General features: G+C 45.5%; 1 protein-coding gene across 1 annotated transcript in view; it reads right to left on the bottom strand.

Annotated features, from left to right (window-relative positions):
- ALK (ALK receptor tyrosine kinase) overlaps positions 1-16,213 on the bottom strand; it is a 327,499-nt gene that overhangs the window by 1,538 nt on the left and 309,748 nt on the right. The window contains exons 19-28 of the mRNA XM_074144531.1: positions 15,928-16,026; positions 13,989-14,175; positions 11,743-11,833; positions 10,741-10,805; positions 9,696-9,825; positions 5,182-5,279; positions 3,990-4,082; positions 2,222-2,323; positions 1,115-1,249; positions 444-534 (exon numbers count right to left, since the gene is read on the bottom strand). Of these exons, the coding sequence (XP_074000632.1) occupies positions 444-534; positions 1,115-1,249; positions 2,222-2,323; positions 3,990-4,082; positions 5,182-5,279; positions 9,696-9,825; positions 10,741-10,805; positions 11,743-11,833; positions 13,989-14,175; positions 15,928-16,026 (1,091 nt within the window). The remainder of the gene's footprint in view (positions 1-443; positions 535-1,114; positions 1,250-2,221; positions 2,324-3,989; positions 4,083-5,181; positions 5,280-9,695; positions 9,826-10,740; positions 10,806-11,742; positions 11,834-13,988; positions 14,176-15,927; positions 16,027-16,213) is intronic.

Here is a 16,213-nt window from a genome sequence, read left to right as displayed (position 1 = left end):
ACACTCAGATTCAGAAAATCACCGACGATTTTGCCACATGCAGAGGGTGCTCCGAGCCGGGACCATTTCTGCTCGGTGCTGACTGTGTCCTAAGGGTAAGCACTGGGATGGAGGGGCTGACACGAAGCGCGTGGGTGTTGGCCTGTCTTAGCTCTTTTGTTTGTTGGAATCTCTGCTTTATAAGCAGAAGCAGAGCTACAGGTTTGAAAGCTGCGTAAGCTTGTGTGAGACTGTGCCTTCCAGCAGCGAAAGGCAAGAAGGATCAACCACCCAGTGAGGTAAATATCCCCAGCTACTGGTCCCAGGCTGACACCAGTCTCCCTGGACTGCTGACTCCAGTAACGCAGTGTTGCCTTCTCCTCTTATGTTCTGGCTTGTCTAGACCCGCTCCTCAAGAAGAGCTGTCTCCACCCATCTCATTGCAGACAAATGAACACCCGTACCTGAGTGCAGTACTCAATCCTCTCCAGGATTATGGCAAAATTTGGCCGGTCTTCAGGCTGGTGCTGCCAACACTGGGTCATAATGCGATAACTGAAAGAGCAGAAGGGAAGATGCTCGTAAATGGCAGATCCTGTTGGTACGTAACTGGTAGTCACTGCAGCTTAGAAACCAAAAACCAAACACATCACTGATCCGACTTCTAATGCAAGAGTGATTTGACTTCCCCAGAGTTGGGCAACTGATGTGCCAGCAAGCACTGAAATGTGGCCACCAATGGGGTGAAATTCACAGCACATCAGAGAAACAACTCACCCACCCAAAATTCCTTGGACGATTCACTAAAGATAGGCAGGGCTACCAATAACAGAGCCCAGTTTTCCCTTCCTGCAAAGAGTCTTAGGCACTCGCAGTTCCGCAGCTAAACTAAGACACAGAAATACTGCACCATGTTTGACCAAGCAAGCAGTGACCAGCACTTCCCAAAGGAGCCCCGAATTATTCTCCAAAATAGACAGAAAAATTAAATTGTAGAGAAGTCACTGACACTCAAGTCTGTAAGGCAGATCAGCCACAATAAGATCAATCTTAAAAGACATTAACTTCTGGCTAGAGAACAGCATTTGAAACAGAAACTTATTTGCATGAATATATCAAAGTTAAAATCTCATACACAGGGCCAGGGCAGTTTTTAGGTGGATCCATCCTTCCTCCATTGGTGACGAACTCCAGAACCTCCTGGTTACTTTTGCTGGGGTAGGGCATGTATCCCAAAGAGAATATCTCCCACAGCAACACGCCAAAGGACCTGAGGAAAACACAGTGACGGACCGTGACCAAGGGGCAGTGCCCGTAGGTGCAGCCAGCACCGTCAGCCCTGCTCTTTGCAGCCTGTGCTCAGGCAGCTTGTGGAAATCACCACTGCAGGATTCAGACAGAGATAAGGTGCGCAGTTGTAAGGATGGACTTTGAATCAATTAATGAACACTAGTAGTTGACTGTTAAGTGAGTGAAGCCTAGGATATAGGTAGGTAAATGTGGTTGCTTTGCCCTTGTACTCAGCAATGTTCAACTAGATGTAACAAATGTTAAAGTCAGGTTATGCTTTTTTGAGGCAGGACTGAGTGGAGCAGTGGCCTGATCACTTAGGACAAAGTTTTCGTCTTGAATAAGCTACTCTGCATGAAATAACATGCCAGCAAATCCCCACGTGCTCTCAGCCCCCGAGCCCCCACCTGTAGCTCGGAGTGCAATAAAACCATTTCCCAGACATCACCACAGCTCTGGGCCTGTGCGGTGTAGCCTGCAAAGCCCTGGGGACAATGGGTGGGACAGAACCCCCCCTCCAAAGCATTCATCTGGTCAGCTGCTTGAAAATCACGATCTTGTTGAATAAAATTGTGAAGAGCTACGTGCAGCAATAGGAAACTCTTCTGCTTGGTACCAAGACAGGCAGCGGCTCAGCTGTAGGAGAGAGTTGTACCTCCACCCCTCTGGATGGATCCTGCCTGCTGTCTCCTCTGCTGCTTTCCTCCGTGGGGAACTAAAGTTTTCCTCCCCATAGCAGGGCCTGCCTCAATCTCCCTTCCCTCCCCACTCATCCCCTTTGGTCTGATCTTTCTTGCCTCCTCCAAGATTACTGGCTCTGAAAGACCCAGCTCACCTCTCTAGTAAAGGAGAAATGAACAAGAACATGTGTTTTTTACAAAATATTCACACTTTACAAAAGGAACCCACAACACAGACAGACAGACTGGATAGAGAAGGAAAGGAAGCGCACCATGTGTCTGTTTTTGATGTAAATATCCCTTCCATGAAAGCTTCAGGAGGCATCCATTTGACGGGCAACATTGCACACCCACCCTTCCGATAGTAGCTGGCTCTGCAAAGAACACGCAAAAGAAAGAGTCAGCCAAGAATTCAGAAAATGCCATTAATTTGGGATTTTTATAATTACAAATCTGAAAATTAGGATCCATACAAGAGACTAATTTAGGTGAAACAGCACGGCAGAGAAAATGCTGAAGACACCTGTTCCTTGTCACAAAAATAGTGGAAATGGGCAGATGGTGGAAGGACTGCTCCAATCTCCCTCGCTTTAGGCCTGATCTGGTGAACCCAAGTTATCCTTCTCTGTGTCCATCCTCCTTGTGAATCACTTGCACAGTAAAACGCTGCTGGCAGAGCCATCCTCCTGCGCTTTTCAGCCACAGCAAGGTCTCCACCTCACCTCACATGTGGTCACCTTGAGCATCCCCACCAAAAATAAACAAAGCGTGTTCCATATGTACCCAGTGAAATCCAAAACACTTTATAAGAATGAGGAGGTTGATGAGGAGGATGCTTGGCCATTAGAGCAGGGGCAGTAGTACAAAAGCCACCTCCCATGCTCCTGAGATAGGAATTACATCAGTCCTTTAGTGTTGTCATAAAAAAGAAAACCTACAAGCCCCAAACCCTGTGCTGGCGGCTGCGGGAGGCTGCTCAGTGCAAGCTGGTATCACTGTTTGTAACACCATGAGCATCCAAAGGATATTCCTGGGCACAGAAACACTCAGAAACTTCAAAGGCACCTTTGAAAACTCAGCACGAAAGCATTCATCTTGGCAGCCGGTTCTGCAGGTCGTGTGAGCGTGACAGATGCTATTTTGTCCCAGCAGAGTCCCATCTGACAGTGGGGGGCAGACTGGGGGCTCTTTGTGAAGGGAGAGAGAGGAGGGGAAAAAAAAAGCAGCCCTGATACACTTGGGTGTTTGAAGGTAGTGCTCTGTTTGCATCACCTCAGGCTGTGATACTGTCAGATCTCAAGCTAAGCAGAGCCAGGCCTGGCTTAGTAATTGCACGGGAGAATCCCCAAGCAGGAAGAAAGGCGGAAAGGCATTGGAATAAACAGTGTGGGTGACTGAGTACAAGGCATTCCCTCCTCCGAGTCGGAGGCAAATCAATTCCTCAGCACAGCGGGACATGGTGCTGCACTTCTGGAGGTGCTACCTGGAAGATGAGCTCTCAAACTGCAACCCTGACTGCTCGTGGTCATTAAAGATTTCCTGGCACTCCTTGCAAGAGCAGAGTCATTAACCCTGTGTCCTGGCTGAATTCCAGCTCGAGTGATTACATTTTCCTGACCTTCCTCTGCACCTTCCTCCTTTATCTGCAGTAAATTGAGGAGATTTACTGATGACACCAAACCAAAGAGGCAGGGGTAGTATCAAGGAGAGAGATTAAGCTCAGAATGATTTGGGACCACAAAACAAAAGGGCACATCAATGCCATTCGGTATGGAGAAAGTAAAGACAAAAAGCTCAGGACAGAGTACAAGAAGGAGGAAAAATGCCTTCCCTAACCATAAGGCTTCATTATCCAGAAGAAAGCTGTCAGGAGTGGAAGAAGTCTCCAGAGCACAGTTAAACTACTGGTGAAGGCAAACACCAAAAAAAACACTGGCTGGGATTCCTCAGGGTGGGATATCTCTGCTCTGGCCTCACAGACAGCACAAGGGCCTGCCCTCCTGCCCAAACACTGCTACCCCCTGGACTTAGCTCTGCTACCTGTAGATATCCCGGGCCATTCCAAAGTCTCCAATTTTAGCCACTCTCCCGGGCCCTCGACAGGTAAGGAGGCAGTTCCTGGCAGCAATATCCCTACAAGGAAAGGGAAGAAAAGCAACAGAAAGAGAAGAACCACTTAATCATTCCACAATTTTGCAAGCCAGAAAGAAAATAACAAGCAGTACCTACTTTCCTGAGCTGCAGAGAGCCCACAACAGCCAGAAAAGTCAGAGTTTATGGATAACTAGGGACATCCCAAATTCCAATCTACCCCAACAGCAGGAGCAACTTTGCTCTTTAACATTTCCTCTTTAAACTTCATGTAACATCTTCCAGCTGAAAAGACGGGCGCTCCCTGAGCCTCTTTTCACCTCGGGAACTATTTTTAAGCCTCTAAGGAGTCACAATCAGCAGCATGGGCTGATTTCAGCAATGTGCTAGTCCCAACACCAAGCTGTCTGGGGAACGATCCACTGACCTGTTTCTAGCGTGCTCATTCAAATATCGTCACATGGGTGTTCTACTGTCAGAGACAGGAATCACAGAATCATACAATGGTTCAGGTTGGAAGGGACCTTAAAAGATCATAGAGTTCCAACCCCCCTGCCATGGGCAGGGACACCTCCCACTAGACCTGATTGCTCGAAGCCCTGTCCAGCCTGGTCTTGAACACCTCCAGGGATGAGGCATCCACAGCTTCTCTGGGCAACCTGTTCCAGAACAACAATGTGTAGGTGTTGCTCTGAAGACTGAAGGTATAAGCCTGGATGGGAGTACGCAGATCAAGTTCCAGCTCCACCTCTGCTGGGCAGAAGTAAACCCTGAGATCTGAACACCACGGTGGCATACCTGGTGGGTAACTCCTTCAGAGGAGTGAGCTACAATCTCTCTCTGTTCATCTCTACTCAATGGGCAGAATTTTAGACTCCAAACACCCTGTTCTGCAGGAGCAGATAACAATAGTCATGAGCTGTTGCACTTTTGGCTGTACTTGTACAGCCATTCTTCAAGAGGGAGAAGGAAAGGGTTCCAGAATATTAGTTGCTCCTATTATTCTGACTTCATCTACCTTGTTTAAAGGTATCCAGCCACTAGAGTGCAGCAGGACATAAAGATATCAAGCAGGGCATTAGGAGTCAGTGCTGGCGTCTATGCCAGCCGTGCCCACGCTGACATAGATGCGTTCACCTACCTGTGAATGAAGTGGTTCTCCTCAAGGTACTGACACCCACAAGCAATGTCACGAGCCACGTGGAGCAAGTCCAGCATGGAGAGGGAAGAGGGCTGACTCTACCAAAAGACAAGGGACAAATGTGGGTTAAAAGCAAGAACGGGGCATGATTCGTCACTGATGCAGGGCTGGGGATTCTCCAACAGGTGACATAGCTCAGATGCAAACAACAAAGGGATTACAAAAATGCACAAGAGAGTGTTAATATCCATGAACTATGCAAAAATGTGCAGGCACAATGTCATGCAAATCCCAGGGACAGAATCAGAACAGCTGGATACGACTTTCCAGCTCCATTGGGATGCCCCATAAGAATTTCCCCCAGTTCTCATGGGAGATGCTTCTGAATTTTCATCCTGATTTTTGAGGAGATCTGTAGCCTGAACTGGTCCTCACTCGGTTTCTTTGTATTATTGCTCGCTCCTTTCTAAAGTCACCTTGAACAATGAGAATGACATTTTGTATAATGGCATGAGTCACATTTGCTCTTTCCCTCCTCCACATCTGTGTAGGTTTTATCTTGCCCCTCAGAGCACTGGTTTGCATAGCCAACGGCTACGGAAGACTAAGGCTGCCAACTCCTTGTTCCTGCCCCTCTGATGAAGTCCATAGCCCTTGCCAGCAGCAGCCAGATGCTTTAGCGAAAAGGGCAGGCTCAGCACCAGCTTGCGTTTGGTGGCCTCTGAAGCCAAACCATCAGCTTCTGCACTGAGGTGTGAATCAGTGATCCTTGCGGCCAGTCCTGGGGGTGAGGAGGAAATCGCTACTGCCAGCAGGGTTGATGACAAACAACTGGGTGGCCGTGACTGCTTACTCCACAGCAGCCATTTAGTGTTTATAAGTGTTTATCTGCAGCCTTAGTTTCTTGACCAAACGAGGCTCTCTCACCCCCTGCCTCTCCCTCATGACACCTGCCTTTCTGCCCAGTGCCCCTGGGGCTCTCCCACTGATGCACAAACCAGCACAGGTTCTCCAGTGACAGGGACCACTGGCTCTGCCAGCCCCTCTGTGGTAATGAAATGTATCTCCAGACTGATGTGATGCTCTGCTGGTCATGCCACCTGATCTAAACCACTGCTAACTGGGACTGGAAATAAGTCCAGGCTCTGCAGCAGGCAGTATCCAGTAGTTAAACAGTGGCTGGTAACACCTAAAAAAGTCTTAACATCTTCTGAAGAGATTAGGAAAAACCTGGCCTCAATACTTGCCTAATAACATAACTGAAAATTGCTGCATCTCTGTGTGAACAAAGCCTTTTTTTTTCAGTGCCGGGCCATAAAGCAAAATTGTGACTATGTATCACTTGCCTGTATTTTATTCTTTATGCAGTATACTTCATTGCATAGATATATTCAACTGATTCTTTAAAACACCAGACCACATCTCCCCCTAACCCCTTTTTTTTGTAGAGCAACCATTTCCTGAAAACATAAAGCCTCTCCCCACTCCCTGACTTTTGTGGAGAGGGGGGAATAATCTTTTTTACCTCTGTGAGTTAAAGCAACTCACCAGCTACACAAGGTGGCTACAGTAAGAAAGGATGCAGATGCCTTCTTTTTCCCTTTCAGGGAATAACCAAAGGGAAATAAATATCTCAATCTACCCATTCCCTCCTCTTCTGGGCAAGGGTCAGAAACCTGAAGTGAAAACCGAGTAAAAAGCCCAATTCTTTACTGTGCAATCGATTCCAGACCTGAGCTGTACTGCAAGTCAGTCAAGAGGCTGAAGCCACATGCTGATTTGAGCAGCATGGCTTTTTTATCTTTTTCCCTTTTTTTCCCCCTTCCTTCTCCTCCTTGGATGAATTCCTTCCACTTTTTATTTGGCTAAATACAGTCCTCAAACAGATGTGACTGCCCAGCCAAGGACAATTTAGCCGTGTAATTTGTTTGAAAAATGGAGGTTTGGGATTCATTTTGCAAGGGGAGCAGCCTTGAGACACCGAAGGATTCGCTTTATAGCTTTTGCTCCCCAGATGAATGGACGATGCCAGCTGCAACGCACTGCTGCTCAGAGCAGTGGGCATGCTGGAAGCACTGGTGTGACACCTCCCTGGGTGCGGCTGAATCTCGCTAAAGATGAACAAAATTCTGTGTATTGTTCAGTGTAATCACTGCTCTGTGCAACAGGCTGCACAACACAAAGGAGGGGAATCATTCATCCATATACAATTTATCTTCCAGAGCTGTTCTTTGATTGCGCTGCTGTGTGTGAGAAAGATCAGCGCTGAACTTCCCAGAATGGACAATTCTGCAACGCTCATAATGAGCAAAGGCTCCAATTCCAGGCATCTCTGAATCTCCCAGATGAGGGGGAAGGGATAATCCTGCAATAGATGTGAAACTTTATTAGAAATGGGACAGAGAAACCCTTCAGGGCTGTAAACCCTTGACCCACGGAGGGGTTTGAATCCGAAGCTTACAGAGCAGACCTGGCTGGTATAAACTGACAATATTCCACAAAATCACTGGTATTGTTATCAGTGATGTTGGATGAACATCTGGCTTACACACATATGACCGTTCTCGCTTAGAGACCAGCAAAATCATTGTGTGTTGGATGAACATCGCTTTCATTATTTACACGAAGAACACAGAAGCCCAACGTGCAATAATCTGTGCGGGCAGTATTTTCATCTCCTGTTAAGTTGGATCCCATGCCCTGATACCTCCTGCAGTAGTTCCACCTTCCCACTTCATGTCTCTTACAATGTCTTACGTTCCCCCCCTTCCCTTGCTTCCCGTTCTCCTCCACCATTCCCTTTGCTCCCTTCCATGATTTCCAGTGACTTAGCACACAGCAATACACCACGTGCATCTTGCTCATAGCCACACAAGTGGCTGGGAACCGCCCCTGTGTGTAGTAGTAGTTGTGGTCAGTCTCAGGTAACCTCATACAGGTCAGGAAAGACAATGAAGGAGGAAGAAAGGAAGGAGAGATGGTGAAGGCAGAAAGAGCAATAACATGAAGGTAACATATCCTGTGCCTAGAGTGAACCGTCCACCTCTTGGGACACTTTTCACAGGGGTTGCACAGAGCTACTGCTGACAGAAATGAAAGCCTTTTGGCTTCCATTGGAAGGAGGAACTCATGACTGTGGCAGGGGCAGAGAGAAAGAAACCCCTCAGATCAGGCGGCTTCCATGACTGCATCCTATAAAGATTAAGGGCTTTTCATCCACAAAAGCAACCTGTTCATTTTACTGTGAGTAGGCAAAAATTCCTGCTGTACAAGACTAATGTTCTCGGTGCTTCCTCACAAGACCCTGATCATTACTGAGCTAGCTTCTCTCTCTAATTTAATGAGCCTAAAAGATGCTTTTGTTGCAAAGTGATGGATGCCCTTGCCCTACCCCATCCCGTTTCAACTGCCACCTCACACATCTAGCACAGCCTGTCCTGGCAGTTTTGAACAAAGCACGTGTAGGGCCGCATACCTTGCAAGAGCCCGTATTGCAAACCATGAATTTCCCCCTTCACCTCCCACCAAGTTCAGCCCATTCATATGAGCTGACAACAGCATCTCTAGGCACTACAGAAAACCAACCTCTGTTTGTAAACAGATTGCTCAGATTTCAAACATCTTGACATTCTGGGTGTTTAGCTTTCTTATTTGGGCAGGAGCCACTTTATTGCAATCTATCTAAGACCACAGCGCTCCTGGGCAACACAGACCACTTTCTATGTCTGCAAACCAGACTGCAAGGAAAAAATACAAAGTTGATCTGTTTCCAGATGCCTCAAGGAAGAACTGTATCTGCTAGAGCCAATTTGCGTCTCTCTTGTACTGATAAAATCCAGCATTTTGCCCTGTGTCAAAGAAATGTAGAGTATGAAGCTGGGCCCTGGTGCTAAATTTCAACACCATCTGGGTGCCTTTCTGATCCAGGGCCTCAGAGCAAATTTATTTTTCTGAAGTACTGATTCCTCTCTAGAAGTCATAATTTATTTCTCACACATTTCTAACTGACCACTGATGCTGATTTCAGTGGGAAAATCTTTAAAACTCTGGACCAAAGATATTTGCTATTAAGTCAACAGCTCCAGGCCAGATTCTCTTCTTGCCTAAGTCAAACTCGTACTGACAGATATCCACAGAAATGCACCCAATCAGCAGTTTAAATAATGGATTTATCACTAATACCTTAATGCTTCCCCCCAACCTGCCCCCAGCTGGAGCAAGGAAGGTAAGAGTAGAATTTAACATATTTTTTTAATATTTTGATTTTTTTCTTTCTTTAGATAGTATCCACAATGCTATCTAGCAAAGTCCAGGGATGAGGCACCTCTGCGTAACCCCTGCAGCATTGTTCCCTGTAAATCTGTGTCCTGCCACAGTGGTCTTCTAGCAATGGGAATTTTCTGACCCTCTGAAATGCTGGGAAATAGTCGCTGCATGGATCAGCTCTTTTGTAGTTAAGTATTTGCCTTGTAGCAGCAGCTTACTAAATAAAATTCAATTTTCTATTTTCTTACCGGTCTAGGCCGCGTCTCTCTCAGGAATGATTTCAGGTCACCTCCAGCCATGAGCTCCAGCAGGATGAAACGGGGCAGTGCCTGCAAGCTCACCCCGATACAGCGCACAATATTCTGGTGGTTGAACTTGCTGTGGAGACAGGGAGACTCAATTATGGAGCAGCTTTGATTCAAAAAGCACAATTACAGAAAAGAATCCAAACGTTTTGCTGTGGGGAACGTGGTTTTATTTTTCAGAATAAGTAACAACTCTCAAAGGCAGAGTAGCTGGAAAAAGCTAAAGCACTACCCCTGCACTTAGTTTCTGCCTGCCTAGTGCAGAACCAGAGGTGGGGAAGGAGTGGCTTCTGGCTGCTTTTCTACCTCAGATATCCTGCATTCTTTATGGGCTACAGCAAGACTTAGGGGTCACAGGAAGCAGAGAATGTCTGATAGCAGAAAAGTCTGCTCCTAATTTCACTATCCAAGGGGCAGAACCTGAGCCAGGACAGAGTTGTTCCCAATAATATACCGACACAGGTGGTTGCTTATGTAGGCGATATTTCTCAAGATGTAGTCTAGAATATTTCCTTATTTCTCCAGATCTCAATGCGATAGGAAACTATTTCTGCAGATTCGAGGACTCAGTCACTGAGATGTGACATGACAGCAGCATTAGGTCAATGCCGTGTGTTAGTTTTGAGTAGTTCAATCAAAACTCCTAAGGTTTCCTCTTACCTCATGTTCTGTTCTGATCTCTAAGAGAAATCAAAGGATTTTATTATCAGTTCTGAAAACTGGGCCTCAAGATTTTCCGTTTGCATAATGAAAACAACTGTGGGCTCCCTTGAAAATTCAGTCCTTAATCATCTAGTGCCTCAGTTTCTTCATTTGTGAGAAGAAAAGGATGGTAATGCCTATCCTCTTTCTAAAATACTTACAGCCATGAGCTAAAACTACAGTATAGATGTGTTGCATGGACACCACCTCTCAAAGCACCGTTTTTCCCTACAGTTCTGGACTTTGCAAGCCTACGCAAATGTTTGTTCATCCTATTCATACACACCTAATAATGAGAGCTTCCATGAGGAAGTCCAGCTCATCTTGCTCTGAACACACTTCTGGCAATGTCTGGAAAAGAATGAACAGGTTGACAAGGAGAATATATTTAAACTTACATATGTAGAACACCTGACACAATCAAAAGCAACAACATTGTCTGCAACAATCCTTGTTTCTCTACAAGGAACCTCACTCTAAGGTAACAGCTAGACCATTACTAAACTAGACTGTGAAGCCTGTTGAAAGGTACAGATCAGAACACACGGCCCATTAATTCCACTGTTATCCTCCTCCCAGCAAAGGAAACAGCCCAGAGTGCACAGGGAACATGCTCAATCATATGGGACTCCGCTGTACAGAGGATGAGGAATGAGAACCACAGCTCCTGAGCTCTCAGACAGTTCAATGCTGCTACCTCCCAGCAAAACTATGAACTATAACCAGCAGTAGGACGGTGCTGCTATGCAACCTCTAGGACAAACCAAGCTAGTTAGGCTGCTGAAGGCCTGGAGAACCCTACCAGGGTCTCTTAGGATTTAGCTTCACCTCCGATGCATATCCACCCTGTAATGGAGTGGTGAGATCCCTGATAAACCAGTCACCTCCTGCCTGCAGGCTCTTTGATGTATGTGCCAGCTGCTCTTGGCCCTGTGAAAACTTTCAGCCTCTGACCCAAAGGCTCTGGACAGTTTACACCACCAGGTGTAGCATGTGGAGGATGGACAGAGGACGGATTTATTTCTCATACTTGCAGTCTACTGCAGCTGTATGGGAAATCTGCCTGTTTACTACTTGCAGACCTCTTTTAACAGTCTCACAAGCCCACATGGTACAAGTTGTACCATCACTATGATGGATTAAAGTATTGCAATAGAGCAGCGACCTTTCTAGCTACATCCTTCAGTACTATGGTAACGCTTAATTCATCTTCATTTTTATAATGCATTGGGACTCTTGGGTGAAAGGTGCATGAAACCATCATGATAACTCATACACTGTCACTTACTTTCACAGCCACCTGCAAGGGAGTGGGGTCGCTGGGGATCCCTGCCACCTGACCTTCATATACCTCACCAAAGGCTCCGTGGCCCAAACCCCTGGACAGACCAGAGAAGACAAGAAGGTTTTACTACAGAGAACACACATTATAACACTGTGGTCACAGCTCACAGAACGGGCTCACAATTTTCATGGCAGTGAAACAGGGAGAACTGGATATTGATGCTGACGATACCACTCCTCACCCTACGCAGGAGACCAGACCTTGATGTGATCTTTCCTGGACCTATAATGTATTTAATTGGTAGGGAAAGTGATCCTCAAAAGTGAACAGTTCCCAGTGAAATCAAGCTGCTGGCACTACAGTGTGTAATGGATGTCACTCTTCTATGGTTTTGGCATCAGTGCTTTAGTGGTGAGTGCAAGCTAGGCCTTAAATCTTGGTGTTCCCACACCCTAAACACATTAACAGTTCCCATCATGTTTATGCATCACCATTAAAGAAAACACTGAACAAGAAACTAGGAAGCACAATGGTTCTCAAAGGACCTGAATTCTAAACCAAGTACCTTTTCCTGATTTATTTTGTGATTCTGGGTAAGCACCTTAAGGCCAGTAAATGGTGATGACAGTGCTTTGTAAAGCACTTGGCTCTAGGAATTCGTGCTGAGAATAGTTTCTGGCACTGATCATATTATGAAGTTTACAGTTTTATTTTTAATAAGGGTACAAGAAGAAGAGAAAGGAATTAAAGTCATCACACAACAGATCCTGTCCCCCATGATACAGATTTTGCACACCTGTCTATTGAGTGTTCACTCACTTAGTCAGCTGGTACAGCAATAGCTACACCACGTAGGTGATGTGTCTAACAACACAGCAAACTCCAGCAGAGAATGAGGCTGCCTCCCAGATCCCGAGTCCCTCTTAATGCTGCATGGGCTATACATTGGGCAGCAGTAGTTTGAGCCTCTAAGAGACATTCCCGCATCTTGGGCTGGGTACAAGGCTCTCAATAAGGCTCTCTTCTACAGCGTGCACTTTCCTGGCCTGAGAGACACACTGATTCTGTTCCCTGGTCTATCAGTGGGCTGGTTTTGCATGGGCTGTTGCCCTCCTGCCCGCTCAAACAGGGGCTGCTGAGGGCAATCTGTTCTGCTGTTGCTTAAGGCTCTGTCTGGAGTTCTGCCAGGATAAAGACCAGTCTGGGCAGTGAAACCACAGTGAGAACTTGCGTTGCCTGTGACTCAACCAATTCTAATCACATTTTGGAGGTATCAGCTTGAGACACTATTCTTGGCTATGCCTGGCCAACTGATCACAAACTAAGGGCATAAACCAGATCTCTACAGCTCATAACTCATCCTCCTCCCAAAAAGCCCACCTTCCTTGCCCTTATCAATTCCCAGCTGTATCTTCTGCTCTCTGCAGCTTGCTGCACTTCAAAAATCCTTTCAAAGCCCAAGTGACAAAGGCAGCAGCAGCACAGGGTACACTGGAAACTTCCAGATGCAGCCCAGCAAGATGTGCAGGTGAGGGGGAATGAGATAAGAGACAGCAAAACGTTGCAGACTGCGCAGACTGGTCTGAGCATCATATTTTTTAGCACCGTAAGCTTTTTGTGTAAAACTGCATGGCACCAGGCTAATGTCATATTCCCAAGTGGCACACGCAGTATCCTGCAGTCGCGCAAGGTGGGAAAGAACTCTGAATTTTCAAGTTTTTCTTAAGAGACTACTTCAAACTTTCCAGAAGTTCTGATCTGGACATCACTATCCTGCCGGCTTTATATTCCTGTCTTTCTAATACTGTCTGGCAGTCTTGCTTTTCCTGCTATTGTACTTAAGGATGTAATTGTCTTTACCAAAGATCTTATCAAAGATTTTAAAAGAGCCTCCTCCAAGCCTCAGCTTTCCCAGCATTTCATCAGTTAATACTGAAAGCGGGCCGCTCATTGCACAGTTTGCAAAAGATGTGTCTGAATTACTGGTGATGACTCTTCGGTTCCTCTCACAATCTCAGAAGATTAACACTGCACCTGGAAAAGGTCAAGGAGACTGCTGAAAAGTCTAGTCCCCTCCACACAAGTCTAACTCCTGCAGATTTTTTTTTTTTTAAAAAAGGGGGCACGAGTCTAAAAGTGCATGAGAATTTGTACGTGCCTGCACAAAGACACGAGTTCACATCTGCATAAGAGAGCCAGCATAAGTGAGTGGATGGTGTGAAGCATGGGGAAGGCAAAAACGAATTTACCGGATGAGGGAGATGTTTTTTCGAGGCACCTCTTTGAGGTCACTAATGGATGTGGTCTTTCCTGCAAAGCAGTAGTTGGGGTTGTAGTCTGTCATGATAGTGGAGGTACGCAGCTTGCTCAGCTTGTATTCTGGGCTCTGTAACTCCATCTGCATGGCTTGTAGCTCCTGGTGCTTCCGCCGATACACTAAACATGGAGAACACAGTAAACCAGAGACACAGGTTGACTTTGGAACAGGATGGCAGCTGTGCAGCACCCCTCACTGGAATTCAATGTGTGGCCAAATTTCAGTCAATCGAACCAGACAGTGACACCGTCATATTTCTGTACATTGAATAATTACAGAGAGAAAATGGAATCTGAATATATCCAGAACTTCTGATTTACACGTCTTATGAAGAAACAGGCTTGCTCATGAACTGTTTGGAAAAAGCAAAATGAATTTCACTCGCAGAGATCTCTGATTTCGCAGTTCTGAGGTTTTTGTTTTGTTCTATTTAGTTTAACTGAACCTCTGAGTCCACTTCCAAACTTGAGGGAGTCAGGATATAACCAACTTTCCTAAATCACGTAGAAGTGACTACAACCTGAAACCGATTATTGCATCTTATTGTTTAAAACGGATAGACTAAACTGTTACCTCAGAATAACACATTGTACATAAAACTAGCTTATTTTGCAAAAATTCCCCTGTTTCTAAACAACAGAGTTGAACTAAATTAGAAACCAGTTTATGGTAGTGTTATATCCCTTGAATCACTTTGTTGATTTTTCTAAAACGCATTAGAAACCACACCTTGAAAGAAGACATCCTGTGGATATTCCTTGCAATAGTAATTGATATTGTAGGATTTTTTTCAAAGCAAGATGCCAATCGTGAGCAGGTTAAATCACTATTACCCTTACTATTGATTTCTGTGGCAGCTGGGTTGAGCCCAAAGAGTGTGACAGTAATAGCTATTGCATCTTCTCCAGCAGATGTTGCTCAGGGGAAGAATTTAAGGGGTAAACATGCGCTTGCAAAGGCAGACGGATGTAATGACCTATCCACAAACCCTTCCTGTCCTCCATTTTCCTCACCATTGCTTTTGCTTTGATTTTTTTAAATCACTGCTCTTTCCCGAGATGGCAATGATAGGCTAGTTGGATGGAAAGAGGATTACTCTTCCACTCCCTGAGAAGTAATTAGTAATTTTAAAGGGGTACTGTCAGGCCAGAAATCATACATGTAGGACCATGTGTGTGCAACTGATAACTCCTGAAATTCTTAGAAATGAAACAGCAGCAAATCTAATTTAATAGCTGCCATTTGCTGTCCTGGGTACATCTCTCCCCTCCCCCAGACTATATAAAGTGTGGACAAAGAAAGGTGGCAGGGCTGTGGTTTGGATCCCTGGCTGCTTTTCATTGATTCAAATCTATTCCACTTGCAATCGAATGCAGATGAGAAATTGTTTAAAATAAGAAAATGAAAGGGTGAAAAATACCTTTTAGAATTTCAAATAAAGATGCCAAGAATGCCCACATCATACTAAGTAGCAGTTTGTAAAAGGGGAACCTATGTGAGAACTCCAAACTGAAATGTCACATATTAAGAGAATAAATTTGCCTATAGGCACACAAATAAAAAAGCTTGCTTTTAGGCATTAAGCACCAGCAGCTCTCAGAAAACCAGTGGCAGCTGTGTTCTGTCAGCTTTCCTCTACAACAAGAGCAATAATGTCTCTTTCGAGATGCAGTCAGTAACTGAAACCTCCTCAAATCGGTCATTGTGGTTAGAAACAACTACTGAAATCAGAAGTTAAGGCATGTGCGTGGGAAGGTGTCATTAAATGCAGCAGTAGCTAAAACCTGAATCCTTTTGCCTCCCAGGGCCCAATTATCCCTGGCTCAGATCCAGCCCTCATATGAAAATATCTTTTGCGGAGAAACACTCACCTATCATGATTCCTGAAAAAGCCAAAATTAAAGCAGCCACCAACGCTGAAGTCACTACGGACAAGACCAAGGAGAGAGGGAGATGAACCACTGGCTCAGCTGTAACAGAGGCAGGAGAAGAAGGAATTACATGTCTGAAATGATCTTCCAGCAGCCACTTTTTTTTTTTTTTTCCCCAGACAGATTTTTCTGCTTTTCCTTCCATTTATTCATCTGCTGCTCCTATTGTGTAGGAGCAACCTCTGGCATGATCAGTTCTCAGGATCTATGACCTCTAATACCTCAT

Source organism: Numenius arquata, chromosome 2 (assembly GCF_964106895.1).
Source record: "Numenius arquata chromosome 2, bNumArq3.hap1.1, whole genome shotgun sequence".
Classification (NCBI taxonomy): domain Eukaryota; kingdom Metazoa; phylum Chordata; class Aves; order Charadriiformes; family Scolopacidae; genus Numenius; species Numenius arquata.
Note: the sequence above shows the minus strand (reverse complement) of the source record. Positions and strands in the feature narration are given on the sequence as shown.